The sequence below is a fragment of the Oryctolagus cuniculus genome, chromosome 17 (assembly GCF_964237555.1).
Source record: "Oryctolagus cuniculus chromosome 17, mOryCun1.1, whole genome shotgun sequence".
In the NCBI taxonomy this organism is placed as follows: Eukaryota; Metazoa; Chordata; class Mammalia; order Lagomorpha; family Leporidae; genus Oryctolagus; species Oryctolagus cuniculus.
The window spans coordinates 54,398,743-54,425,926 of NC_091448.1; the positions used below are offsets into that span (position 1 = coordinate 54,398,743).

A 27,184-nucleotide genomic window follows, 5' to 3' on the forward strand; every position below is an offset into this window, starting at 1 on the left:
CGACAGATAACGGGACTGGAATTGTGGTACAGTGGGTCAAGCCCCTGTGTGGGACATCTGTGTTCCCTAAGGGAGGGCCTTGTTCAAGTCCTGGGTACTCCGCTTCTGATCCAGCTTCCTACTACTGCATCAAGGAGGTAGCAAATGATGGTGCAAGTACTTGAGTCCCTGCCATTCATGTGGGAGACCCGGATACAGTTCCTAGCTCTTTGGCCTTGGCCTGGCCCAGCCTTGGCTGTTACAAGCATTTGGGGAGTGAACCAGCAGATGAAGATCTCTGTCTCTCCTATCTGTCTCTGTCACTCTGTCTTTCAAATAAATGATTTTTTTTTAAAGATTTATTTGTTTTAAAGGCAGAGTGACAGGCAGAGGCAGAGGCAGAGAGAGAGGGCTTCCACCCACTAGTTCACTCCCCAAAGGGCTGCAACAGCCGGAGCTGGGCTGATCCGAAGCCAGGAGCCTGGAGATTCTTTTGGGTCTCCCACATGGGTGCAGGGGCCCAAGGATTTGGGCCATCTTCCACTGCTTTCCCAGTCATATTAGCAGGGGGCTGGATCAGAAGTGGAGCAGCCGGGACTCGAACCAGCACCCATATGGGATGCCAGCATCGCAGGTGGTAGCTTTACCCCGCTACGCCACAGCACCAGTCCCAATCAATTTTTTTTTTAAAGAAAAAAGACAATATCTAATAAGCGTTAGCGAGGATGTAGAGACATTACAACTCTCAAAAACTGCTGGTTGGACTGTCGAACAGAGTCACTGCTTCGGAAATCAGTCCAGCAGTTGATCAAACTGTTCAACAGAGCTGCTACAAGACCCTGCAAATATATACTCAAGGGAACTAAACCCAAACATCCACACAAAAACTTGCAGACAAATGTTCATAGGTGCAATATTCATAGTGGTCACAAAACAGAACCAACCCAAATATCCATCCACCGATGAAGGGATGTCAGAGGAGGGCTAGCCATCCATACGAGGGAACGTTATTCAGCCACAGAAAGGAAAGAAGTCAGAATACAGGCTACCGCACAAATGAACCCTGACAATGTTACACTAAGGGGCAAGTCAGACACAAACAGCCATGCGTTAAGTGATGCACTTTCATGATGTCTCCAGAACAGGAAATCTACAGAACCAGTAAGTGGGTTAATGGTTTCGTAAGGCCGGGGTGACTGGGGGGAAATTAGAAAGTGACTGCTAATTAAGTATGGGCTTCTTTTAGGGATGATAACGTTATAAAAATATCTTTAAATGAATGATGGTAACAGTCATGCAACTGCAGGAATATGCTAAAAAATACATTGTATGTTTTCAATGGTATGTGACTTGTATCTCAATAAAGCTATTGCTACAGTTTGAACAGGACTTGGCTCCCTAAGTCACACAGACATATAAGCCCCAAAGTCATAAACTAATGGTGCCAAAGAGGGTGTGGTTTTGATCCACTTACAGTGGTATCTCAGATGGGACCTCTGTGGGGGGAGGGCGACTAAATTGGGTTGGGTTCTGGAGTGAAGCCCCATGGTCAATCATGCCGGTTTCATGAGAAGTGAAATAGACATGAATGAGCCTGTTCCCTCTCCCTTTCCCCCTCCCCCTGCTCCTTGACCCCCATATGGATCATCCTTTGCAAGCATTCCGCCACCCACTGCCCTCATCAGACACAAGACTGAAAGGGCCATTTCATTTTGGACTGTGAACCTCCAAAAACACAGGCTGAAATAAGCCTTGTTCCTTTCTTTTTTTTTTTTTTTTTAAAGATTTATTTTACTTATTTGAAAGACAGAGTTACAGAGAGAGGTAGAGACAGAGAGGTCTTCCAACCACTGGTTCTCTCCCCAGATGTCTGCAACGGCCAGAGCTGTGCCAATCCGAAGCCAGGAGCTTCTTCTGGGTTTCCCACATGGGTGCAGGGGCCAAGGACTTGTGCCATCTTCTACTGCTTTCCCAGGCCATAGCAGAGAGCTGGATTGGAAGAGGAGCAGCTGGGACTTGAACCGGCGCTCATATGGGATGCCAGGGCTTTAACCCACTGCACCACAGCAACAGCCCCCGAGCCTTGTTCCTTTCTAAGTTGCTCCTCCAGGTTATTTGTTGAGTAGTGAAAAGCTGATTCATGTAACTATTGGAGAAGGAGAAGAGGAAGGAGGAAGAGGAGGAGGAAGGGAAAGGAAGGAGGAGGGAAGAGAAAAGAGGAGGTAAAAGATGATAGGAAAGGTCACTTCAGAGAGAAGAAACCGTCTGTGCACAGAAGCAAGAGAAAGCAGAGTTACAGCCCACCATTAGGTAGCTCCACGTGGCTTTCCTCCCAGCATGCAGGAGGAGCAATGGCTGCAGATGCAGCTTGGGGGGCAGGCGAGGGCTGGGTCATGAAGTGCCTTGTAAACAAAGCTCAGGTCTTGCACAGGTCAAGCATCCCTAACCCAAAATCCAAAAATCCAAAATTCTCCAAAATCCAGAACTTTTTGGGCATTGACATGACATCACAGGTGGAAAATCCCACACCTGACTTCATGTGCCAGGCCACAGTCCAAACACAGAGTATTGAATTACCCTCAGTCTGTGTGTATAGGGTATATCTGCAACATAACTGAATTCCACTGCAAATATTCCAAAATTCAAAAAAAAAAATCTGAAAACTGAAACACTGCCATTCGCAAACAGTTGGGATAAGGGACACTCGGCTTTACCATACAGACAATGAAAAAAATGCACAAAAGGTCTTAACCAAGAGAGTCGTGTGATCAAACTGGCTGGAACAACCACGGCAGAGAAGGGCACCATTCTTGAGAGGGGCCACTGCAGTAATCCAGCAGCAGAAGCCAGCAGCTAAGTCTAGGACAGCAAAGACCTTAGAGTTCCATCCGGGGCTGAACGAGACACTGGGTTGATGGCAGCACCGCCACCTCCAGCACAGAGCCCTAGAACACAGGCCCGGGACAGATTCTGGGCCCCATAGCAACACCTTAGAAAGGGACTTTCCATGTAGTCCTTGGAAACCAACCATTCCTTTGCTCCAAGAACAGGCACAAACAAGGAAAAGGAACGCTACCGTCTCTCGAATTTCACCTTTCCCGATAAACAGCCTTTTTCTCATTACAAGAAGAACCTCTTCTGGGGGTGTCCAGGCAGCCAGAGGCCCATCAGACCCAGGTAAGAAGCTATTAAGACTAATTGGCCCAGCCTGAGCAGCAGCGAGCATTACATAAAAGTTTCAAATAAATGAGCAATGGGCAGTAGCAGCTGCAGCCCCACTTGCTCTAACTCATAGGCCCTATGCCCTGAATCGCCCCCAAGAAAGTGCAATGCCAAGTGTTAGCCCCAAACCAGCAGCGACTCCTGGAAGCCTGCGAAGAAGGCAGACTCGCAGGCCAGACCTACTGAATCTAAACCTGCACAAAACAAGACTCCTGTGTGATCAGAGCTTGGCCACAGGGCCGCACCCAGACAGATGGCTTTGTACTGAGACCCAGGGGCGTTCATGGAACTGGGTTTGCCCCACCTCAGCGGCCCCTCGGTGGATGCCCCAGGGAACTGGCAGCTCTCAGCCTTCAAGTGGGCATGACCACCAGAGCATAGAGAAATGTAAAGTCTGCTTGCAGAGCGTGCACGAGGCACGGGGCTCTTCCTGCACATTCCCTGAGACTCACAGGGACCCTACCAAAATTTAAGGTTCTGCAATGAGCCAGGGTTGCACAGGCACCAGGGGCTGGAACCCAAGCCCAGAGCTGCCACCCTCTTGCCTTGCACTCTGCTGCCCACATGTAGAGAGGTTCTGCCCAACCCCAGAACATGGCATCAGCAACATGCACTGAGGGTGACAGCATAGCCCGCATTCCAGCCCCCACACCTAACTACACAAAGCACCCCGTAGCAATCCCTACAGGACATGGAGGCCACAGCCCCACTGTGTGTTTTTCCTAATACTGTATCTGGCATGACCATCCTGGGCTCTCTCTTTGCCGTGCGGTCCATACTGCAGTCAGGACCCTGTGCCTGCCCCCTCCTGTCACTCACCACCCTTCCCCACCCCTCAACCTTGCTCCTGGCTGAATCCTGCACTTCCTCCATTGCCAGGCCCCAGAAAAGCCCTCCTGAGCCCAACATCCACCCTGCATTATTAGGGACCTCCTGTAGGCCAAACAGGAACACCAGCCACCATCATGACTCCATCCTCAGATTAAATGTACTTAAAGAGAGGTCTGATTCCAAAACCTGTGTTCGTTCCATGACACTGTGTGTCCTCATCTTAATCCACTTAAGAGAGAGAGAAAGAAAACTAAATCCAATCTAATTCCAGGATTTAGCATGTCATGCAGAGAAACTGAAGAACCCTAAGGGAACTCAAATGTCTCGTTCCTCAAATTGTTGCCCAGAGACCAGCAGCAGCTGCACTACCTGGAAATACAACATCTCAAGGTGGCATAATATGAAATGCCATTCACACACAGATCATAATGTGTAACATAACGCATAATACCAAACACACGGCCTACACCACACAGCCTGGGTATATAGGAGGCTGTGCCTGCTAGGTTTGAGTTAGCAGAATCTATGATGTGTGCACGATGATGAGACCACCTAGCAAAGCATTTGCCAGACACCTTTCTCAGAGTGCATCGCCATCAAGCCACTGTGTACCTGGTCTGACTATATATTTGGTGTTTGTCTCCAGTTCCAGACACAGAGCTTCTAAAACTCTGGGAATAAGAGTCTTTTATTGTTCATAATTTGCCCTTTTAAGCACATCTAACTTTATGCAATTGAGATGACATAGGGTGGAGCCCAGGATAGCCCAAGATGGGAATGGTCCCCAGAAGGAGTAAGAGTGATTAGATGGTCAGGAGGGCTGAAATTTTGAGCCCCACCCACCAAGCTCAGGGAGAGGGGAGGGGGAAGCTGGCGACATCAGCTCTACAAAAACTCTTGAACAACAAGATCTGATGATCTTCCAGGCTGCTGAATACAAGGAGACGCTGGGAGGGTGACAGGCCCTGTCCTCCATACCATGCCCTATGCATCGCTTCATCTGGCTGTGCACCTGCATCCTTGCAGTGTCTCTTATAATAAACTGGTCAGAGAGTGAGCTGGCCTAGCAAATTAACTGAACCTAAGAAAAAAGTAATGGGAAATCTGATACATAGCCAGCCAGACAGAAGAATAAGGTGGCTTCCAAAGTTTGGGTAAGAAAGGAATTAAAAGACTCTGCAAATTATCACAAGCTTTTCGAAGCCTTCCCATACAGGTGACACTGCCTGGCATCAGAGAGAGGCAGTTTTATGGGACTGAGCCCTTAACCCATGAGATCTGGCTCAACTCCAGGTAGACAGTGCCAGAGGTGATTTGTAGGAGACTCAGCTGGTGTCTGCTGAGAAATGCCTGACATGTAGGGGAAACCCACACTCGTAGTCATAGAAGGGTTAGTGCAGACATAGCACTGCGTGTGAGCAGGGAGTCTGCTATGTTCTTCAGACTCAGCCTCAACCCTCAACCTACTACATCAGGATCTGCATCTTAACAGGAGCTCTTGTGATCTGTATGTATATTGATACTGGGAAAGCTCTGGTCAATGGCATGTCCAGTAATACGGGATGGTATGTCCCTTTTTTATTTTATTTATTTGAAAGAGTTACAGAGAGAGGTAGAGACAGAGAGAGAGGTCTTCCATCCACTGGTTCACTCCCCGGATGGCTGCAAGCTGGAACTGGGCCTATCCAAAGCCAGGAGCCAGGAGCTTCTTCCAGGTCTCCCATGTGGGTGCAGGGGCCCAAGGACTTGGGCCATCTTCTACTGCTTTCCCAGGCCACAGCAGAGAGCTGGGTCAGAAGAGGAGCAACCAGGACTAGAACTGACACCCATACAGGATGCCAGCGCTTTAGCCCAGGGCTTTAACCTTCTGTACCACAGCACCAGCCCTGTGGACGGTATGCTCTGATGTGCCCATACCCCAACACAAGTCCCAGCTCTCTGCAACCATCTGTATGGCATGAAAATGGTAGAACGAGAACCCCAAGACATGCTTTGAGCATGTCTCTGATTATCAACTCCTCAACAGGGCTGCATTCTTCCCTCCCAGCACCACGAGAGCTTGCATCTATTTATCAACAGAAACACTCGCTAAATGAGAACAGTAGACTCAAACTAAATTAAAAGTTAAGTTTTCCTATTTCCATTCCTAAATTATATTACAAATCAAAAACAAATGCCTCAATGACTCTCTTCCACGAGCCACTGCTAAAATAAGTATCCTCTCCCATGATTCCATTAGGACAAGGACTCATTTCTTGTAGAATTTTTAAAATAGCATCTCTAAAGAATTTCTACAACTTAATTAGGATTTGTGCTTGTTGTTGACTAACCTTGGAGTCCTCCGTGCGTCTGACAGCAAACAAGAAGGGAGGAGGAACTGGGCATCTGAGAAAGAGCCAAGGAGGCTAAAATCCTGGAAGGTCTTCCATTTCAGCAGAACAAGTGCGAACCTGGGGCCTCTTGGAGACCACCTGCACAGACACTCTGGAGACGGCTACCTGCAGAAGAGCTGCTAACCCAAGTTGCATGCCTTGCCCAAGCCTTGCAGTAAGCACAGCACATAGTAGGCACACAAACATAAAAACTTGTTTTTTAGAGTTCAAGGTTGTGATAAATGTACTTAATGTGCAGAAAACTCATGAAGCCTGAGGTCAGAGGATAACCTCATTTGTTCAAAAAAATGTAGACCTGGTATCTACCAGTACACACAGCAGTGTGCGAGATGCTAAGATAGCGTGTGAGAGGGAGGAGGTTGCGGGAATGAAGGAACTTTCCTTCCACCCTAGGAAGGTTCGATATTTTTTTTTTTTTTGACAGAGTTACAGACAGTGAGAGAGTGAGACAGAGAGAAAGGTCTACCTGCTGTTGGTTCACTCCCCAAATGGCCGCTACGGCCGGTGCTGCGCCGATCCGAAGCCAGGAGCCAGGCGCTTCCTCCTGGTCTCCCATGCGGGTGCAGGGGCCCAAGCACTTGGGCCATCCTCCACTGCCCTCCCGGGCCACAGCAGAGAGCTGGACCTGAAGAGGAGCAACTGAGACTAGAACCCGGCACCCATATGGGATGCTGGGCGCCGCAGGTGAAGGATTAACCAAGTGAGCCATGGCGCCAGCCCTGGTTCGATAATTTGAGACCTTAAAGCAAACTGGCAATAAACAGATTAACTGGAGAGAAGGCATTCTAATTTATTAACATGCAGGCACACGAGAGTCACCCAAAACTCAAAGAAGCCCAAGATGGTGGAAGTTTAAATGCCCTTTTCATGGCAGAGAGAAAGTGGGGGCTGAAGAGGGTTTCGGAGGAAGAAGACATCATTTTTAGGGGATACAAATAGGCCCAAAGAAAAGACAACAGCCCGGGACAGAGTCTGCCTGGGCTCTGGGTCGAGTGTCAATTCTACTCTTTCTTCCATTCAGTGAATTTTCTGGAGAAAATAGATGTTAGGTAGAATGAGGGACTTCAGAAAGAGGCCCACCTGCCACACTTTGGGAGGGAAAGAGGAGTGAGGGGCATGGAGGGGAGGGGCAGAGAAACGCCGGTTCTCCTTTAGTTCAAAGCACTCAGCATGCTAAAGTACATATTCCAGGGTATCACTTTTGGAGCCCCAACAAAGGCAATCGGAAAGCACGGTAGGAGCTAACCACGGCTCTCGGGAGCTAAGGGCACCTGCTGGGGAGTGCACTGTCTTCTAACTCCTTGCAGCATCAACAGCACACAGCAGCTTCTGAGACACGCAGAGCCCCAGGCTCCAGCCCAGGCCAACAGAGACAGAGTCAGCCCCAAGTGAGATCCGGCGAATTTAGTTTTGGAAGCCTTCCTCCACAGGCACTGACTTCAGTCTGAGAAGCACTACTCTGGTCACAAAACACCGAAACTGAAGCAGCCACTTGAGCCTGGGTCCACACCGATTCGGCTGGCTCCTGTTCTTCTTCCGGGTCTGTGATAGGATTGCATTGTCCCACCCTCTCCAAGTCAGGTTGCATGTCAGACATTGAAATGGGAGCACACAGGTCATGTGTCACTCCCAGGAAAAAAGCTTTAGAACCGTGAGCTATTTAATGCCCTGGCAAGATTCCCAACAGTGGTTGCTCCATCATCCCGGGTCTTGGCGGGTTTTGTAGCCCCGAATCGCCTCTCCTATCCAAGAAGCACACCTGTGCTGTTACGCTAAGATTTGGGGTTGTTACAGCAGCACACCCTGCCCCGTCCCCACTGATGCAGCATCCACACCCACACTTCAGACATCTCTGTTACTCCTCACTGCAAACTGTTCAGATGCATCATGACTTGAGGCCAGGATCTCTTCTGTAACCTGGACGGCACTCATATAAAACTTTATTCCACTCCTATCAAACTTTATTCGTGGTCATCTCACTTTTCACCCTGATATTTCCCTATCCCCAGATTTCCACATGATGTATGCTTTTATCTCATCATACCGTATGCTTTTGGATAAGCTGCCTCAAGTACTTTCCACAACAAGGTGACAGACAGACAGTCACAGGCACAGACACACCAGACTTGGCTTCCGATGAGTTTTGGCTGTTTCCAAAAAAAGTCAAATCCACCCCTCCCAAGACAAAGATTTGCTGTTCCTGCGGATATGTAAAAGAATGTGGCCCTGGGCCAGCTGTATTCCTTCAACCTGTTCTTCCCACAAAAGGATACTTGGGGAATGCACAGGACACACAGTCCCTGCTTTTCAAAAACAATTCATTTCTGGACTACACTCTGTCGGCCTCCTCATAAGGAGAAATCTGAACTATGCGAACTCCAGGAAAACATTCAGCATCACGGATCAACACTTTAAAAATTCAGCTTCAATAAAGCACCGAGCCACTTCTGGGTATCTGATTGCTTACTAAACACAGGTGAAACTGATTTTTAACCAGTTCCTCCCAGTGAACATTTAGGTTATGGCCAATATTGCAGTACCAGAAATGGTACTACAGGGGCCAGTGTTGTGGCTTAGTGGGTAAAGCTGCTGTCTGCAATGCTAGCATCCCTGATGCTAGTTCATGTTCCTGCTGCTCCACGTCCAATCCCGCTCCCTGCTAATGCCCTGGGAAAAGCAATGAACATGGCCCGAGTGCTTGGGCCCCTTGGGCCCCCACACATGGGAGATCCAGAAGAAGCTCCTGGCTCCTGGCTTCAGCCTGGCCCAGCCCCAGCCATTACAGCCACTTAGGGAGTGAACCAGCACATAGACAATCTGCCTCTGTCTCTCCTTCTCCCTCTGTAACTCACTTTCAAATAAATAAATAAATCTTTAAAAAAAAATGGTACTACAAATGGCATGCTGAAGTTCACAGCTTGCCTATTAGATGCTGCCTAGGTCAAAACTCCTAGAAGTGGAATTCCTGGGTGAGAGGTTACTTCCACTGTTAATGCTTTTAAGTAATGAAACATCATTTTCCTACTTTTAGCCAGTACCTGTTCCATTTTTTAAATATTTTTCTTTAAAGCTATCTCTTTTTTAAACTTTTATTCCTTTTTTATTTATTTTTTTCATGCGAAGGATAGAGGAGAGAAAGAGAGAACTTTCATCCATTGGTTCATTCCCCAAATGCCCACAACAGTAAGCATGGGGCCAGGCTGAAGACAGGAGCCAAGAACTCCATCCGTGTCTCCCACATGCGTGGCAGGAACTCAACTACTCCAGCCATCATCTTCTACCTCCCAGGGTGCACATGAGAAGAAAGTTGGAGTTGGGAGTGGAGCCAGGATTCAAACCCCACCATTCCATGTGGGATGCAGGCATCCCAAGCAGCGTCTTAACCACTAAGCCAAATACCCACCCCTAAAGCTATCTTTTTAATTAAATTTGTAATTCTTTCATTACTAGTAAGACTCAATATGGTGATGACTTTCTATTTTTTATTATAAAGCATCTAAAGTATTTTTTTCCCATTCTAATCCTGATGTGCTCTTCTTTGTTTTGGGCTTTTTTTTTTAAATAACTTATAAAAAAACACTTTCTACACTGACAATGTGAATTTTTTCCCCTGTTTGTATTGGCCTTTTACCTCAATCTTTAAGGTCTCTGGAAGCAGAAAAGATTGACAGATGGGAAAAATAAAGGAAGGAAAGTGCATTACAATTAACTTGATAGAGGTGAGACCCCTCAACTCTGTCTCCTACCTGCCCCAGCTAATTCACAGCCAGACCTGCCAATTCTACTTGGAAAACACCTTCCAAATCCACCAACTCCTCATCATCTCCACTTCCACTGCTCCAAGCTTCCTGGTCTCCTGGTTCCCCTTCTTTCCCACTTATCCTCCATTCCCCATCCCACAGTCTACAGGAATTTTCCAAAACAAAAAAGTTCCATCCCCTTCCATAGAATCTAAGGCTTTTCCACCATGCTTGGATAACAGCCAGCTCCCCAGGTTCTCTCTGCTAGCTGTCTCCCTCTCTATCACATGTCTAGCCTCTCTTGCTCCTGCTCACCACTCTCTAACCATCCTGGCATAGTCTGATCCTCTCAGATAAAGATGCTTCCAGGTCGGTGCTGTGTTGTAATGGGTAAAGCTGCCAGCCACAGTGCTAGCATCCCACACAGGGGCCAGCTCAAATCCCAGCTGTTCCACTTCTGATCCAGCCCCCTGCCAGTGCTCCCAGGAAAGCAGCAGAAAATAGCCCAAATGCACCCACGTGGGAGACCTGGATGAAGCTCCTGGCTCCTGGCTTTCGTCTGGCCCAGTCCCGACAGATGTGGACATTTGAGGAGTGAACCAGCAGATGGAAATCTATCTCTCGTTCTGTCTCTCCCTCTCTCTCTTTCAAATAAATAAAATAATCCTTAAAAAAAAGATTTCATGGCACAGAAAGATTATAACAAAGTCCAATGTCCATCTATAAAGTTTTATCGGAACACGAGCACTCCCATTGGTTTTCAGATTATCTGTGGCAGCTTTTGCACTAAAGCAGCGAGCTGAGGAGCTGTGACAGGGACCATATGGGCCCTCTCCCTGCTTCTCACTGCCTCTGGCGCACTAACTACAGATCACAGCGAGGCAGCTCCAACTTGATGTTGCCTCTTGGCCCGCGAAGTCTAAAACGTTTCCTGGCCTTTTACGGAAAAGGTTTGCCAAGGCAAGTTAAGAAGGAGAAGGCTTGGAGCAATGTTCCCGATGGAGAGCAGACAGGGCTTGCTCACCTAGTGCACAGCAGAGGGAAGGAAGAGGGGAAGCATCCGGCGACCTTGTGGATGCAAGGGGTGACATTCACAAAGGTCTGCAGGGTGCAGGCAGGGGAGAGGTGAGATTATAAATTTAGTTCTTCTTCTTCTTCTCCTTCTTTCTTCCTCCTTCCTCTGCCTTATTCTTTCTTTCTTCCTCCTATTCCTCCTCCTCCTCATTTATCTGACAGACAGAACTCCCATCTACTGGCCCATTCCCCAAATGCCTATAATACCTGGGGCTGGCCCAAGCCAAAGCCGAGAGCCAGAAATTCAATCCAGGTCTCCAAGACCACAGGCTTTTAAAGCATCTTTTAGCATCATTTTCATTTATTTGAAAGGCAGAGTGACAGAACGTAGTGGGGGTTGGGGGAGAAGAGAGAGAGAGAGAGAGAGAGAGAGAGAGAAAGACATCTTTCAACTACTGGTTCACTCCCCAAATAGCCACAACAGTCAGGGTTGGGCCAAGCCAAAGCCCGGAGCCAGAAACTCCATCTGGGTCTCACATGCATGGCAGGGCCATCATCTGCTGCTTTCCCAGGTGCATTAGCAAGGACCTGGATGGGAAGCAAAGAAGCTAGGGCTCAAACAGGCACTCTGATATGGGGTGCGAGTGTTGTAGGTGGCAACTTAACCCTCTGTGCCACAACACAGGCCCCTTAACCAGCATCTTAACCACTAGGCACAAAGTCGCCCCCACGAATTTAGCTTTGATGTGTGAAATCTGAGTTGAATCTGAACACCAGTTTGTAGCTCCAGAAGAAAAACAGATACAGTGAACTGGGATGTCAAACTCTCACAAGAAATTTTCGTCCAACAGTAACACAGGAGACACCCCCATGTGTGTAGCTCTTCTTAAGACTCCACAGGCCGGCACCGTGGCTCACTAGGCTAGGGTTCTAGTCCCGGTCGGGGCGCTGGATTCTGTCCCGGTTGCCCCTCTTCCAGGCCAGCTCTCTGCTGTGGCCCGGGAGTGCAGTGGAGGATGGCCTAAGTGCTTGGGCCCTGCAGACCAGGAGAAGCACCTGGCTCCTGCCATCGGATCAGCGCCATGCGCCGGCCACAGCGCTCTGGCCGCGGCGGCCATTGGAGGGTGAACCAATGGCAAAAGGAAGACCTTTCTCTCTCTCTCTCTCTCACTGTCCACTCTGCCTGTCAAAAAGAAAAAAAAAAAAGAAAGAAAGAAAAAAGACTCCACAGACTCTTCCTACAACTCACACTACTCAACAACGTCGGGCCACATTCTCATCCACCCAATAACAAACCAGACGGAGCTGCTGGCCACCATGCCGCCTCCTCCTCCCCATCGGTGTAAACACCAACCCAGCAACCTCACGATGGTGGAGAGAGAGAGGAAATCTATTAATCTTGCAGTGAAGTACTGGGGACCACCCTGACATCGTGTCGGGAAGCTCATCTGTACAGCTTTGCTGCTGTGAGCGTGGCATTCCCTGGAGTGCCCAGATAAGAGTCACAGCACGGCACACGCATCCAAGGCCACCTGATCTACCAAACACATCTATCTCCAGCGGCAAAGGCCTCCCAAGCACCAGATGGAAGCAGAGCTTTTGCAGGCCACAGAAAGGACAAGAAGATCAGCAACTTCTCTGTGTGACCAGGTGGAAACAGATGTCACGGGTTGACACGGGAGTTAGCAGAGGTCAGCGGTTACTGCCAACTTCTTGCAAGGAAGCCTCTGCCCACGGTGTGAACACTCTGTTCAGTGGCTACACGACCAATCTGGCACTCAGTGTGCAGACACAGATGCTGGCTGCAGCCCCCAGAGCACAGGGCAGGGTAGGGGGAAGCCATTCAGTGCAGCAGCTAAGACGCCGCTCGAAGCACCTGCGTCTCATATCAGAGCCTGGATTTGAGTCCCAGCTCCGACTCCTGACTCACATCCTCTTAGTGTGCACCATGGGACACAGCAGATGATGGCTCAAGCAGTGGAACCACACATGTGGGAGAACCAAACTGAATTCTGAGTTCCTGTCCCAGTCCCAGCTGTGGAGGGCATTTGGGGAGTAAACCAGTGGATGGAAGATCTCTCTATCTCCTTCCCTCCCTCCCTTTCAAATAAATAAAGATAATTTATAGAGTGCAGGATGACAATCTTTTCCAATACAACTACACCCCCTACAATGCCCCAGACCTTATTATACCTTTTATGAACAGATTTGTGGATGGCATGAAAAACAGGCACGGGGGACAAAGTCATTCCCATTGTAGGTGGTTTTCATATTACAGAGAGAAAGGCTCAGTATTAAAATCAATGTGGATCACATAGCAAGCACCCAGTGGCTGTCAAGCAGTTCTGTAGGTGGGTTGACTAGTGGCAAATGCACCAGCAAAGACACCTGCATTCAATATCGCAGTGCCTGGTTTCCATTCCAGGCACTGGCTCCCGATTCCAGCTTCCTGTTAAACGCAGACCCTGGGAGGCAGCAATGATTGCTCAGGTTAATTCCAACCACCACCCACTTGGGAGACTTGGATTGATATTCCCAGCTACTAGCTTCAACCCAGCCCAGCCCAACCGTAGCCATTACAGGCATTTAGGGAAAGAACCAGCACATGGGAGAACTCTCTCACTGTCGCTCCCCCCACCCCTTGTGACTCTGTCTCTCAAATAATCTAAATGCCATCTGCATCAATTATCCTGTAGCCTCTATAAAGAAACTCCTGGTGTCCTAAAAAACAAAACTCCTCCAAGGATCATAACAGAGGCACTTGAAGCAGGAGGGCCAAGTCTCCTGGATGCTACCTCCCTCCAGGGGCTCTCTCCAACATCACTCTGGTCTGGCACTCACCGTCCCCTCTAATGGACCCTCTGTCCCTGCCCTGCCCTTATGAGGTGTCTGGTCTGCAAAACGGACATCCAAAAACCACACCTCCCCTGCTTCCAGACCGTATCCACCTCCCTTCCACACTGACTCTGAACTGGTCCTGTGACTCCCTTTACTGCAGAATGTGGCAGAACTGATGTGCCAGTGCTGGGCCAAGGCCTTGAGAAGGCTTGGCAACTTGCACCTCTGTGTTCTTGGAAGTTAGCCACATGGAAGAACTCCAAATACCCTGCTCAAGAGAAAGGCCATGCGGAATGGCCCCAGAGGAGGAGACACCAGGTGGAGAGAACACCAGGGCATCACACAGGTAGGTGCAAATGCTGTTTCGGAGGTTCCAGGCCGATACACCATCCAGGACGCCAGCCCCACCTGCCACCTAACTACAACTGCAGGAAAGACATGGAGACAGACCGGCAGAAGAACCACCCAGCTGGGCCCTGCCAACCCCCCGAACCATGTGAGATAATAAACTGCTGTTTGGATACATGAAGTTCAGGGGGTGACTTGTTACACAGCAATAGGTAAAGCCTCATGCCTTGGTTATCCATAGCACAGCCCACACTCCCACAACCACTCTTTGCAAACTCCTACTGCACAATCACAGGGACCCTAAAAGGGAGAAGAACAGAAGATGGAGAGGAAGCCAGTTCTGTTAGCACCTCTGAGGTTCAGATCCTAGATTCTAAGCACAGCACCTAAATCAAGAAAAGCTCTATTGGATTTGCATTGCAATCTTACTGCTCCCCCAGAATTATTTCCCAAAAGCTCTGGGAAGGTTTGCTGATGCCTTATAACATCCGGTAAGTCCCTGCCTTCTCTCCACTCCAGGTAAGAACAGGCCACAAGGGACTCCTGAGCCTGGTTAGGCACTCCAGCCTGTCCTGGTGCCACATGTGACGCTCCGTATCTTCTCCAGCATGGAGATCTGGTCTCCCTCCTCCACCTCCTTCCCTAATTGACATTCCCCTAATTGACAGAAAAGCTGACAGCCAGAGGCCTTGGGCCTATCGGGTCCATCTACGCATCTCAACTTGGGCTGAGGTTTCTGGGGAGACCATTTTCTGCAAGCCAATAATAGTGTGCTGTACCATTCCACCATGACCTTGGAGTCCTGGCTGAGAAGGTGCCCCTAGTACCCTCCTCCCAGCAGCCTTCTCAGGGTTTGCTCCCAACTCCCTTCTATGAGGTCTGCTTCCTGCACAGCCAGGGCCTCTCGGTTCCCCTTTCCTTATCTGAACAAGGGAGACATCTTTAGGGAGTGTCTCTCTTGCTCATCCCGTCTTCCATGCCTGGCACCCCTCCACCAAGATGGGGTTTCCTGGTATCCTCCTTTCCAGGAGAGGGTGAAAGGTACAAAGGGTCAGGGAGCCCACTGGAGGTACCATTCCCAGACAGGCACCCATCGCTCCATCCCTGCCACAAGAGGCTGGCTGACTCTCTTCTGTCTCCACTTGTTTCCCCTGAGCTTCTGAACTCCAGGCTCTTAGCAGGCTCAGAGCCAAGCACCCCACATGGCTCACACCCCACGGGGTCTCCCACCTCCCAAAACTGTGCACTTTCTGGGGTTTTCTGGCTGCCCTGACGAGCACCTGCTAGTAATCCTCCAGTCCCAGGGTTGACGATGAGGGCCGGTCTAGCCACCAGCTCCTCTCTGGGAAGCGCTGCCTCTTCCAGCCAATGTTGCCTCGAGGACTCGCCGCCTACCAAGGAACGCTACTTGCCTGTCACTCTCCCAGGCCAGCTCTGAGCTGGGAGGTCCAGCCTGCTCTTGTAGGAGGTTCCCAGACACGAAGTTCCTGATCCGTGATCCTCCCCGTTCAAACTGCAACTGCTCCGGCCCTGCCACGTGTCCCATTGGATACCAAAGCCTCAGGGCTCAGGCTCCCCCCAGCCTCCACCTGCGGGAAAACCAGCTGGCTCTGAGCAGACTCAAGCTTCAGGGTTAACAGAAGGGACGCTCCACGCTTCAGCCTACCCTAAGGGACAGTGTCACCACTGTGTGGACAACGAGGGCTACACCTGCCCTGTTCCATGTGGCTCTGAACCTTTCCCTTCTCAGCCTTTTAGCACAGCCGAACCCAGGCTATCGAGTTTAAGAGGCACAGGCCCAGCCATCTGAGCTGCTAACCAAATAGGCAAGCAGCTGGCCCCACTTCTCTCAGCCTCCACATACTTGCCTATAAAATGGGCATAGCACCTCATCCTTCACAGAGCCGCCAGGGGCAGTGGTGATAATGGATGTCCGGTGCCTAGTATCTAGAAGGTGCACAACAAATGGAAGTTGTTGCAAGTTACTAGTTGGAAACGTTCTGAAATTTCCTAACTCTTTATGTGCCAGGGGGTGTGGCTGACACAGCCAAGGCTGATAATCTTGCTTTGTTCAGAGTGGAGGGGGGGGTGGTCTTCCTTTCCCTTCCTCCTCCCTAACACCCAAACAGCCTCTCCACCCGCTCCTCCGCCACCAAAACACAGCTGGCTGAGTCCAGCCAGCGCTCCTAACTGGACCGACATCTACCAGCCAAATTTCCACATCAGTATTTCCTGGGAAAATGTGGTCACCAGAAGGAATCCCAAAATATGTCTCTCCTAGAGCTTGCGAACAAGACACAAGGAGACTCCAGCTTGTCAGGAAACAGGCAGCGAGCGAGCTCTGCTTAACGCATCTGGATCTCAGCAGCGGGGAAGGCTGAGCCACGCACCTGAACCTGTCCTACCCCTACAGGTGTCAACGCACGGAGAAGTGAAAGGCTGGCAGCCCCTACACGCGGCTGGAGGTGCTCGGCGTTTAGGAGGCAGTGTGTGGTTCCCCTCTGGACCTGGGAGAAACAAGGCACCTGCGGGAGGCCAGGCTTCCCCTGTCTGGTTACGACCTCAGAGGGGATACTTTCAGGCTAACTCACCCTAAGGCCATGCCACCCTATCTGGCCTCCTCCCTTCTCCCCACTAGCTGCAGGGAGCATCCTCCCTCAAGATTTGCTACTTTGTTCTTTTGGGAAGTAGGTCGGTGGCTAAATTATAAACGGGTTTCCCTTTCCATGATATGGACAGCGATTTACCTGAATGTTCGGCTATGCTCACCCCTTGGGCCTTGACAGCAACCTTGGGGTCAAGCAGTCTTTTGAGCAAGGGTCCCTCCCACCCCAACCTTAGAAACTTTGGCTCTCGCACAGGCTGTGACTATGAGCCCAGCGGCGCACGAGCGGACACAGCCAAGCATCCAACTGTCCCCCAGACAATGGACAGCCAGCTGACTCAGCTGAGCTGGTCCTGTGTAGCCCCGGGGCCATGCCGGAACCCCAGGAGCAAGCCACTTTCAGGGAGCTGGGTCAAGCGTGCGCATGGGGCTCAGGCTGGTGGCCGGCTAGGCTCAGCTGACCAGCAAGTGGGCAGCCCCCAAGCGGCAGGGCAGCCCGACCCGGAGCAGCAACGACCGTCCCTGGAGTCAGCAGACGGTGGGCTCCGGGCTGAATAGGCGGTGACATTTCCGGGACCACGGTACTCCATGAGTCTTCCCCAAAACCACCGCACGCGAGGGCAGCCTTCAGCTGGCCCCCGGCCACCACCGCCAGCGCCGGGAACGCGCCCGTCCGCTCCAGAACTCACACACCGGCAACAAGTTTTGCTTCGTCCGATCGGCCACGATGCGCTCCGGAGGCCGGTGCGGGGGGCGCGGGGGGGGGCGCTCCCGGCGAGGCTACGCCGCCCACGCCCCGAGGGGTGCCCGCCGCCTCCGCCGGGCCCCGGAGCACGGAGCTACAGGTCGGCTCGGCAGCCGCGGCCCCCCGGACGCCACGCGGACCGGGGCGGCAGCGGCATCCCTGGCGCGGGCAACAGGTAGGCGAGCGCACCAAGGCCCGCAGCCGCGGTCTGCCAGCCACCCCCACCCCACCCCTCCTCGTCCCGGCCCTCGGCGCTCGCCCCTTACCTCCAGCAACTGCACGTAGCTCGCCGGGAACCAGCCGCGGAGCCCGTCCTCCTTCTCGCCTTCCCACCAGCCGCCGTCAGGGACCTGCAGCAGCGTGATCAGCTCGCCAGCGGCGAAGCGCAGCCCCTGGCCGTGCCGCTCCCCGGAGAAGGGGTACAGGGTCCGGCAGCGGGTGCCGGACATGGCCTTGGCGCCCGGGCTCACAGCGCTGTCTGCATCCCGGCCGAGCCCCGCGGGCTGGCCAGCGGCTCCGCGGGGTCCCAGGCACCCAGCGCTCCGGGCTCCCGCGCTCTGGGCGCGCGCCGTCTCCGGGGTGCGCGGGGGATCCCGGGCCGGCGAGGGACGCGCGCTGCGCACGGGGAAGCGGAGACTGGCTGGCTCCTGAGAGCGAGCGGCGACGCCCCCGGGCCGGGCAGCTCGCAGATCCCAGCTCTGGGCGGGGGGGCGGGGCCCAGGGGGAGGAGACGGAGGCGCCGCGGGCTCCGGAGACAACTTCCCTGGGTCGCGGAACGCGGGCCGCCGCCGCTGCCGCCGCCGGGGCTAGCCGAAGCCGGGGCCGCCCTGGCGCGCGGGAATGCGCGAGGGCTCCCCCGGGGAGGTGGGACCCGGAGCATCCCCCTCAGCCGGACTCGGCTGCCAAGCAGGCAGGCAGGGAGGGGCCGGGCGTACGTGGAGAGGGGCTGGCGGCCGGGCGGGGGCTCCGTGGGCGCGGGGGCGGAGCGGGGGCGTGGCGGGGGCGTGTCCGGACCGCGCCAGGCCGGGGCGTGGGCGAGGCCGGGGCAGGGTGTGGGCGGGGCTGGGGCGGCCACGCCCGCCGGGGGTCGGGCGCTCCCTCGCGGACGGCGCTGGTCACTGGGGGACGCGGCTCCCGCCCTCGCCGCCGACCCCACGGGCCGCTGCCCCGAGGAACACCGGTCTGTGTCGGTGGCCGGCGGGCGCCCCCTCAGAGGTGGCTGCGAGGGAGTGTGTGTGGGGGGGGTGGCCGTCACGGAGGACGTGGAAGCTGGGGTTGAACTTGACTCACCGGAAACTGAGCCGCGTGTGACAAACAGGTTTGCGGCGGCGAGTGACACCGGAGGGAGCTGCAGAGCGACTCGGTGAAGAACTGGAAGCTGGCCGGTAGGGAGCAACGGAGGGAAGGCGAGAGGAGCGAGAGCCAGCCCCCGCGGCTTGTCATGCAGGTTCACACTCATTTAGTCAATCAACAAGCGGTGTTCCTTAGTACAGAGGCGGCTTGGGTGAGCCCCTTGAGAGACCGGTAGATTCGGGTGCTGAGGAATGTCGATCTGCAGCTAAGACTGCAGAATAAGAAGGCGTGGTTTCTCTGCTAGTGTGGTGTGTGTTTCGTAGCCTCTAAATCGCTGGACGGCTTTACTAGCTCTGTATGCTGCTAACTGCCCACTTGTGCCCCTGCTCACTAGGCCTCCACGGCTCCCTATTGCCTATTAAATTTGGCACAAAGCTCGGACACCATGCCTTTTGTAGCCTCGTGTCGCTATGCACAGGGCCAGTCAGCCTGTGCTACAGGACCCTTAAGGTTTTACACACCGGGTGTGCCTTGTGGCAAAGGGGCAAAAAGTCACCACCTGTAACACCTGCAACCCAGTTTGAGTCTCGGCTGCTCTACTTCCCATCCAGCTCCCTGCCAGTGCTGGGAAGGCAGTGGGAGATGGCTAAGGGAGACCGTTCACCTGGGAGACTCAGGTGATGTTCCTAGTTCTTAGGTTCAGCCTGGTTCATCTGGGGAGTGAACCAGCAGATGGAAGATCTCTCCCTGTGTCTCTCCCTGCCTCTTTCTGTCACTCTGCCATTCAAATAAGTAAAATAAATCTTAAAAATAATTTGCACATTGTCTATGCTTTAGTCACACCCTGGCACAGGCCCTTTCTCCTAGTTCAGTGGTTCGCAATTCTGCACATTGGAGTCACCTGCGTAACTTTTAGCAAATACTCATGCCCAGGCCCTCCCTAGTCTTGAGAGTCATTGTGGAGGTGTGATGTGCTTTTTTTTAAAAAAAGATTTATTTATTTATTTGAAAGTCAGAGGTCTTCCATCTGCTGGTTCACTCCCCCAAATGACTGACAGCTGGGACTGGGCCAGGCCAAAGCTAGGAGCTAGGAGCTTCTCCCACATGGGTGCAGGGACCCAAGCAATTGGGCCATTTTCCACTGCTTTCCCAGGCCATAGCTGGGAGCCGGATCAGAAGAGGAGCAGCTGGGACTCGAACCAGTGCCCATACGGCATTGATAGGCCACAATGCCTGCCCCAGTCTGCATTTAAGCCATGTCACCTGAGCAGCCTCAGCCTGGCGTGTGGCCATCAGCAAGCTGACCAGTGCAGATGTGTTATTCCATCAGTGGCAAATCCACGAACTTTTGCTTGGCCAGCCGGGTGAGGAAGCAAGCTCTTGACAGCCATCACCATGAAGTCCCTAAAAGCAGAGCTGTCTGATTTGGTATTAAAAGTCGCCACTGTGAGTAACTGGATTGAGTTTTAAAGGGGATAAAATTCCCTGTAGCGGAGGGAATGTGCCATTGTCCGCAGGTTGTCTGCAGGGCTCGCACCTGACGCTGTGACAAGGTTCAGGGTGGGGCAGACTGAAACCTGGAGTTTTGGCTTGCCTCCGAGCAACCGGAGATCCAGCTCAGACTCAAGAACCCTGAGCCTCCTCAGCTTCCAAAGGACCCAGCCCAAGCAGTCCTAGAGCAGGGAAACTAAGCGTGCTTGTCAGTTTCTTCATTCCTGTCCTTTCATGCCTGTAATGAAAGAGGTGATTACCGCCCCCCCAGGTCACAGGTAGAGATCCTGGGCCCAGAGGAGGTGACCTGGCCACCATCCCAGGCACAGTCCACACCACAGCAGAGCCAGCACCGGGTTCATCTCTGGGTCAGTGTTCATCCGGGGCAGCTTCCCCTAGGCCACCCTGCAGAGCCAGAAAATACACATCCTTGGAACTCATTCCCAAAGAGTGTCTTAAGAAGGGCTCTCCGTGCTACCCAGAGTCAGTCTTGATAGATGCAAGACCAGACCGAGAGTCAGCGGCGCTCCTGTCTCTGCCAGAGAGGAGCCCCGATTCCCCTGCACCACCTGTAATTAGAGATCGGACCCAGCAACTCATGGTTGAAGGTACAGATGGTAGACGTCCTGTATTCAAACCCCAGTTTTGCCACTTTCTGGCTGTGTGCCCCCACCCCACCCCCACCCACCCAGGACAATTTGCTCTGCCGCTCGGAGCCTGATTTTCCTTATCATTTAAAGAAAATGGTCATACTACTTATATCACAGCATGATTAAGATAAAGTGAGTAAGCGTGTGAGCCATTTAGAGCAAAGCCTGGTGCATTAAACACTCAAGTATTAACCATTATTAGTAACTATCTGGTTCAACGGTCCTGGTAATTCATTATATAACACTTTTCAAAAATGATTTATTTTTCGGGGCTGGCATCATGACACAGCAGGTTAAGCTGCCACCTGTTGCATCACATATCAGGGCAGCACTTTGAATCCTGGCTGCTCTGCTTCCAATCCAGCCCTCTGCTAAAGTGGCTGAGAAAGCAGTGGAGTTTGGGGCCCTGACACCAACATGGGAGACCCAGATAGCATTTTAGGTTCCTGTCTTCAGCCCAGCCCAGTCCTAGCAACAGGGAAATGAACCAGTAGATGAAAGTTCTTTTCCTCTGTCTGTCACTCTGCTTCTCAAATAAATTAAATAAATCTCTTAAAGAAAGATCTTATTTGAGAGGCAGAGAGGCAGAGGGAGAAAGAGAGAGGCAGATAGCCAGGCCAAAGCCAGGAGCCTGGAACTCCATCTGGGTCTCCCACTTGGGTGTCAGGGGCCCAAGCGCTTGGGCCATCTTCCACTGCTTTCCCAGGTGCATTAGCAGGGAGCTGGATTGGAAGTAGAGCAGCCAGGACTCAAACCAGCACTCTGATATGGGATGGCAGCAGTAAGTGGTGGTTTAACCTGCTTAACCCCAATGCCAGCCCCAGCAGCTTTGTTTTAAATTTCCATTTATATCCCTTCAAGCCTAAGGTTAAGTCTTACAAAAAGTGGGTATTTGGCCCCTCCTGAATCATGTTGCATAGATACTTCAGAGCCCCATTCGTAGTCAGATCTTCTATACTGGCTGATTCAAAGACACACACAAGATCATCTGGATTCAACTAGACACCCCCTAGAGCCAGCTTTCTCTCTACACCGTGCATTTCATCATTATGTGGGGGTGGATATTTCTCTTCTACACTTAACAGGCTTATATGCCCTTCTAGAAGCCTATGGATAGCAGAAAAATATGAGAATTTTACCTTCTGAAAATGTCAAACGGGAGGTGGACATGTGGTCTGACAGGTAAGACACCACTTGGGAAGCCCACTTCTCATTCCTGAGTACCTGGGTTCAAGTCCAAGCTCTGCTCCTAGTCCAGCTTCCTGCCAGTGTGCACTCTGGGAGGCGGCAGGGGATGGTCAAGCAGTTGAGTCCCTGTCACTCACGTGGGAGACCTGGATTGAGTTCTGGTTCCTGGGCATCTATAGAGTAAACCAGCAGATGGCAAGTCTGTCTCTCTCTCCCCCTCTCCTTCTCCCCCTCTCCCCCTCCACCTCCCCCTTTCCCTCTCCCCCTCCCCCTTTCCCTCTCTCTCTCTCCCTCTTCCTCTCCCTCTCTCCCTCTCCCTCTCCCTCTTCTTCTCCCTCCCTCCAAAATAAAATAATGTTTTTTGTTTTTAAAAAGTCAACCATAAATTCACCATGTTATCCAGCAATTCCCTCCTAGGGAATCTACCTAAGAGACAAGAAAGCATAGTCAGGGGTCTCTAAAAAGTTCATGGAACATTTGCATAATCTTTTGATTCCATGTCCCATGAACTTTTTGAAGTACATTCAAGTCTACATAAAAACTTGTAGTGAATATTCACAGCCACATTATTCATAATAGCCAAACAGTGAGAACATCTGAAATGCCCGTTGGGTTGCTGAACACACCAACAGGATGTGGTCTGTCCATACAATGGAATATCACTCGGCCATGAAAAGGAAGGACGCACTGACACGTGCTACAGCATGGATGAACCTCAAAGACATTATGTGAGTGAAAGAAGCCAGACTCAGAAGCACACATCCGGGTGTTGTGTGAGTCCATCTATAGCAAATGTCCAGAAAAGGCAGATGCACAGACACAGTGAATGCATTAGAGATTGCCTGGGGCTTGGGCTGGGAGCATCAGGTTTCTTTTGGGGATGATGAAAATGTTCTAAAATTAGACTGTGGTGATGATTGTGCAATTCAGTAAATAACTGAATTGTTCACTTAAAACTCAACTTTTTAGTATGGAAATTACATCTCAGTGAAGCTGTTAACATACAAATATGTAAGCTAGGAGCACAAAGAGAAAAGGAAGTGTCACGCAGTACCCCATAAATGTGGATAATTGTCAATAACATATTTTAATTAAAGTAATTATATATACTATATAATGTTGTATATATGTTATGTATATATGTCATATATATATATATAAAAATGAAGACCTACTTACCCAACAAGGGTATTTTTCTCCGCTCATTTGCATTGGTTCAACAACAACCTGAAAAGCTAGCGTGTTTATAGAGAGATAAATATGGCAGCTTATATAAAGAAAATCTATGTTGTAGTTCATGGGCGGGGAGCCTTTTTTCTGCCAAGGGCCATTTGGATATTTATAACATCACTCACAGTCCATACACAATCATCAACTTAAAAATTAGCCTGCTATAGATTTATTGGATTTCAAGTCCTGCCTGCGGTTGCCTTGGCAGGGTCAGACCCAATGATTTCATGGGCCTTGTATGGCCTGTGGGCTGCATGTTCCCCGCCCCTGCTTTAGATCAGTGAGGACAAGGTGGGTTATCTAACAGGAAAAAAAAAAAAGCACAAAAAATCTTAAATAGACATCTCATAAAAGAAGATCCCAAATGGCCAATAACACATGAAAGGATGCTCAACCTCATTAGTCTTCCAGAGAAGCAAATCAGTAGCATAAGAAGGCACCAGTACACACTCACCAGCGAGTGAAGATGAAAACAGAAAAGTCCACAAATTAGTGAGGATGAGTTACACCGGAAGCTCTGGTACTTGGTGGCAAAAGCCCATGATAAGACTGGTGGTTTTTAGCAAAGCAGAACACAGCATCCCTACCTGTTCCTCTCCCAGGTATATACACCCACTGAGATCCCTACCTGTTCCTCTCCCAGGTATATACACCCACTGAGAGCCCTACCTGTTCCTCTCCCAGGTATATACACCCACTGAGGTGTGCTCCTAGGTTCACCAAAAGACAACAGTGTTCAGAGCTCCAAACCAGTACAACCCAGTATCCATTGACAGCAGAATGGGGAAGTAGTGACATGGTGATGGAATGAAGAAAGTCAGCTACATTTAGCATCAGGGAACCCTACAGCTGTGATGGTGAGCAAAAGAAGCTGATCGGTAAAGAGTATGGACAGCAGGGGTCCATTTACTTGAAATTCTCAGAAGTCAAGAGAGGTTATTTGGGGGAGGGCTAGTGAGGGTGCATGGGGTACATTGGATGCTACTGACTGCTGCTCTCTCTTGATATACTGCATGTGTATGTAAAATACTATATAATGTACTTCATATACTTTATGGAAAGGCCAGAGGGTCCAGCTAAGTATTCTGAAACTGAAGAATGTGTAAGAATGCCTGGGGAGCATGTTAGAAATGACATCTGGGGGCTAGTGCCAATGCACAGTAGGTTAATCCTCTGCTTGTGGCACCAGCATCCCATATGGACGCTGGTTCGAGTCCTGGCTGCTGCTCTTCCGATCAAGCTCTCTGCTATAGCCTGGGAAAGCAGTAGAAAATGGCCCAAGTCCTTGGGCCCCTACACCCACATGGAAGACCCAGAAGAAGCTCCTGGCTGCTGACTTCAGATCAGCTCAGTTCCAATCATTGCGGCCAACTGGGGAGTGAACCAAAGGAAGGAAGATTCATTCTCTCTCTCTCTCTCTCTCTCTTCCCCCTCACTGTCTGTAACTCTACCACTCAAATAAAATAAATAAAATCTTTAAAAAAATAAGAAAGAAATGACATCTGCTCCTGGGCCTCGCCCCCAAAGATTGAGACTTAATGAATCTGAGATGTGACCCAGGAATTAAATAATTTTTAAAATCCTACAGGCAGGGCTGGCGCTGTGGCACAGCAAGTTAAAGCCCTGGCCTGAAGCACCAGCATCCCATATGGGTGCCGGTTCTAGACCCGGCTGCTCCTCTTCCGATCCAGCCTGGGATGGCCTGGGAAAGCAGTAGAAGCAGTAGAAGATGGCCCAAGTCCTTGGGCCCCTGCACCCACGTAGGAGATCCGGAAGAAGCTCCTGGCTCCTGGCTTCCAGTCGGCGTATCTCCAGCCATTGCAGCCATCTGGGGCGTGAACCAACAGATGGAAGACCTACCTCTGTCTCTACCTCTCTCTGTAACTCTGTCTTTCAAATAAGATAAAATAAATCTTTTTTAAAAAAAAATCCTATAGGCGTTTCTTTTATTTGTAAGGCAGAGACCCACAGAAAGAGACAAAGACAAAAACAGATCACTCATCTGCTGTTTCACTCCCCAGATGCCTGCAAGAGCCAGGACTGGACCAGGTTGAAATCAGGATCCTGAACTCCCACTTGGGTGGCAAGGATCCAACCACTTGAGCCAACATCTGCTGCCTCCCAGGGTCTGCATTAGCAGGAAGCTGGAATCAGGAGCTCAAATCCAGGCACTCCAACAGGGGATGTGGCGTCCCAAGTGGCATTTAACTACTGCACCAAACGCCTCCCTCCCCAAAAGGAATCTGATTTTAACCAGTCCCCCCCCCACCCGACCCTTGTATTCTAATGTAGTCCTCAGACTGTACCTGGAAGGTTGTCATATCATCTTGAGGTTTTGTACCACCAGAAAGCATAAGGTACGCATGTGAGAGAGGTGTAGTTGGTGCGTTATTTGCCAGGCCCACCACCACCGCAAAGCAGGGAAGGGAAGACGAAGCAAAGCAGAGGCAGAGGGGGAGGTCAAGCAGTATTAGGTCGGTGAAGAAAGAAGGAAGAGCATGGGGAACAGAAGAGAGAGAGCATACACCGGACACAGGGACAGGGGACGGAAGTGACGAGGGAGACAACGAGAAACCAAACCCAGCTTTGTCCCAGGTCTTTCCAGGACCACCCCTCACAAACTCTGAAGCCCCAGAAGGCTGGGTTCCCAGTGAAAGCTGTCGGGCTCCTTTGCGAAAGAAGAAGGAAGAAGAGCACAAAGAAAGGGGAGAAGACACAGAATGACCGGGGCTAGAGAGTGCTTGCCCGGAGGGTGTGGAGAGAGATCTCCACCTTGCTGGTCCCCACTCTGCCTGGAACCTCAGCCAGGGGGAGTATGCAAATGACATTGCCCTTTGGGAGAAAATAACCAAATCCCCACCGAGACACAGGAAGCCACATAAACAGAGAGCCTCCAGAACCTAACCGCAGCTTGCTGACCGCCATTAACATATCTGAAGTCTGGAAAACTTCACACACTACCCCCAGGGCTTAGAAGAGATGTTTCAGAGCACTGAGGCCCCTCCCAGGGCCTCTGCCTCATCCTCAGGGCTCCTTGGCCCAGGACCACCTGCTTACCCTACCTGCACACGCATGTGACACCCTTGCGTGCACACACGCACGCGTCCATGCACATGCACAGAGCCACCCCTGGTTATTGATCCCAATCTGCTTCTCTCTCTCCAACACCAGCCAGATCCGAATTTCTTCCCCCCAGCAGCGCGGCAGAAGCTGGAGTTTTCCTTTGGAGGGATGTCTCTCTGCCAAGGTGACCCAACAGTCCAACAGAGTTCATTAAAAGTAGCTTAGGGGCATGCAAATCCCTGGGGAATGTGGAGCATGGGGGGGGGGGGGGGGCTGGGGGGGATGCCCAGGAGCGACTTGACTGCAGGTTCTTGGCATTCTCCTTCGAGAAAGGGCTAGCGACGGATGACTGTCAGAAATAGTCCCTGTCTTTCTGAGAACAAAACTCCACCCCAAGTCTCTATTCTTTTGGAGACTAAAAATAAATTCAGAATTAATCGCAACAACAGAAAAAAAGGAACAGTCTCTTCAATGACTATAATTAGCTCCCCACTTATTAACGACGACTCAGATGATGAGGCTCATCCGAGTCCCAACTTTTTTGCTTACTAATT

General features: G+C 51.2%; 1 protein-coding gene and 2 long non-coding RNA genes across 6 annotated transcripts in view; 1 reads left to right on the forward strand and 2 right to left on the reverse strand.

Moving 5' to 3' along the window:
- LOC138846210 (uncharacterized) overlaps positions 1-17,923 on the reverse strand; it is a 37,158-nt gene extending 19,235 nt beyond the window's left edge. The window contains exon 1 of the long non-coding RNA XR_011383665.1: positions 1-17,923. This exon is cut by the window's left edge and continues 18,649 nt beyond it. This is a non-coding gene — a long non-coding RNA (uncharacterized lncRNA).
- GAS7 (growth arrest specific 7) overlaps positions 1-18,640 on the reverse strand; it is a 248,566-nt gene extending 229,926 nt beyond the window's left edge. Inside the window, exon 1 of one of the 2 annotated variants that reach the window (XM_051824485.2) lies at positions 17,982-18,640. In XM_051824485.2, the coding sequence (XP_051680445.1) occupies positions 17,982-18,164 (183 nt within the window). In that variant the 5' untranslated portion in view covers positions 18,165-18,640. The remainder of the gene's footprint in view (positions 1-17,981) is intronic. The other variant, XM_051824489.2, reaches the window with a different exon arrangement.
- Positions 18,641-18,699: 59 nt separating this feature from the next.
- LOC127484348 (uncharacterized) lies at positions 18,700-26,765 on the forward strand. 3 transcript variants are annotated; one of them, XR_007911235.2, is made up of 3 exons: positions 18,706-19,162; positions 22,253-24,424; positions 24,757-26,765. It is a non-coding gene; the product is annotated as an uncharacterized lncRNA (long non-coding RNA). The 3 variants fall into 3 exon arrangements; XR_011383664.1 differs by having other exon boundaries at positions 18,716-19,162; positions 22,253-22,331; positions 22,917-26,765; XR_011383663.1 differs by having other exon boundaries at positions 18,700-19,162; positions 22,253-26,765.
- Positions 26,766-27,184: the final 419 nt, after the last annotated feature.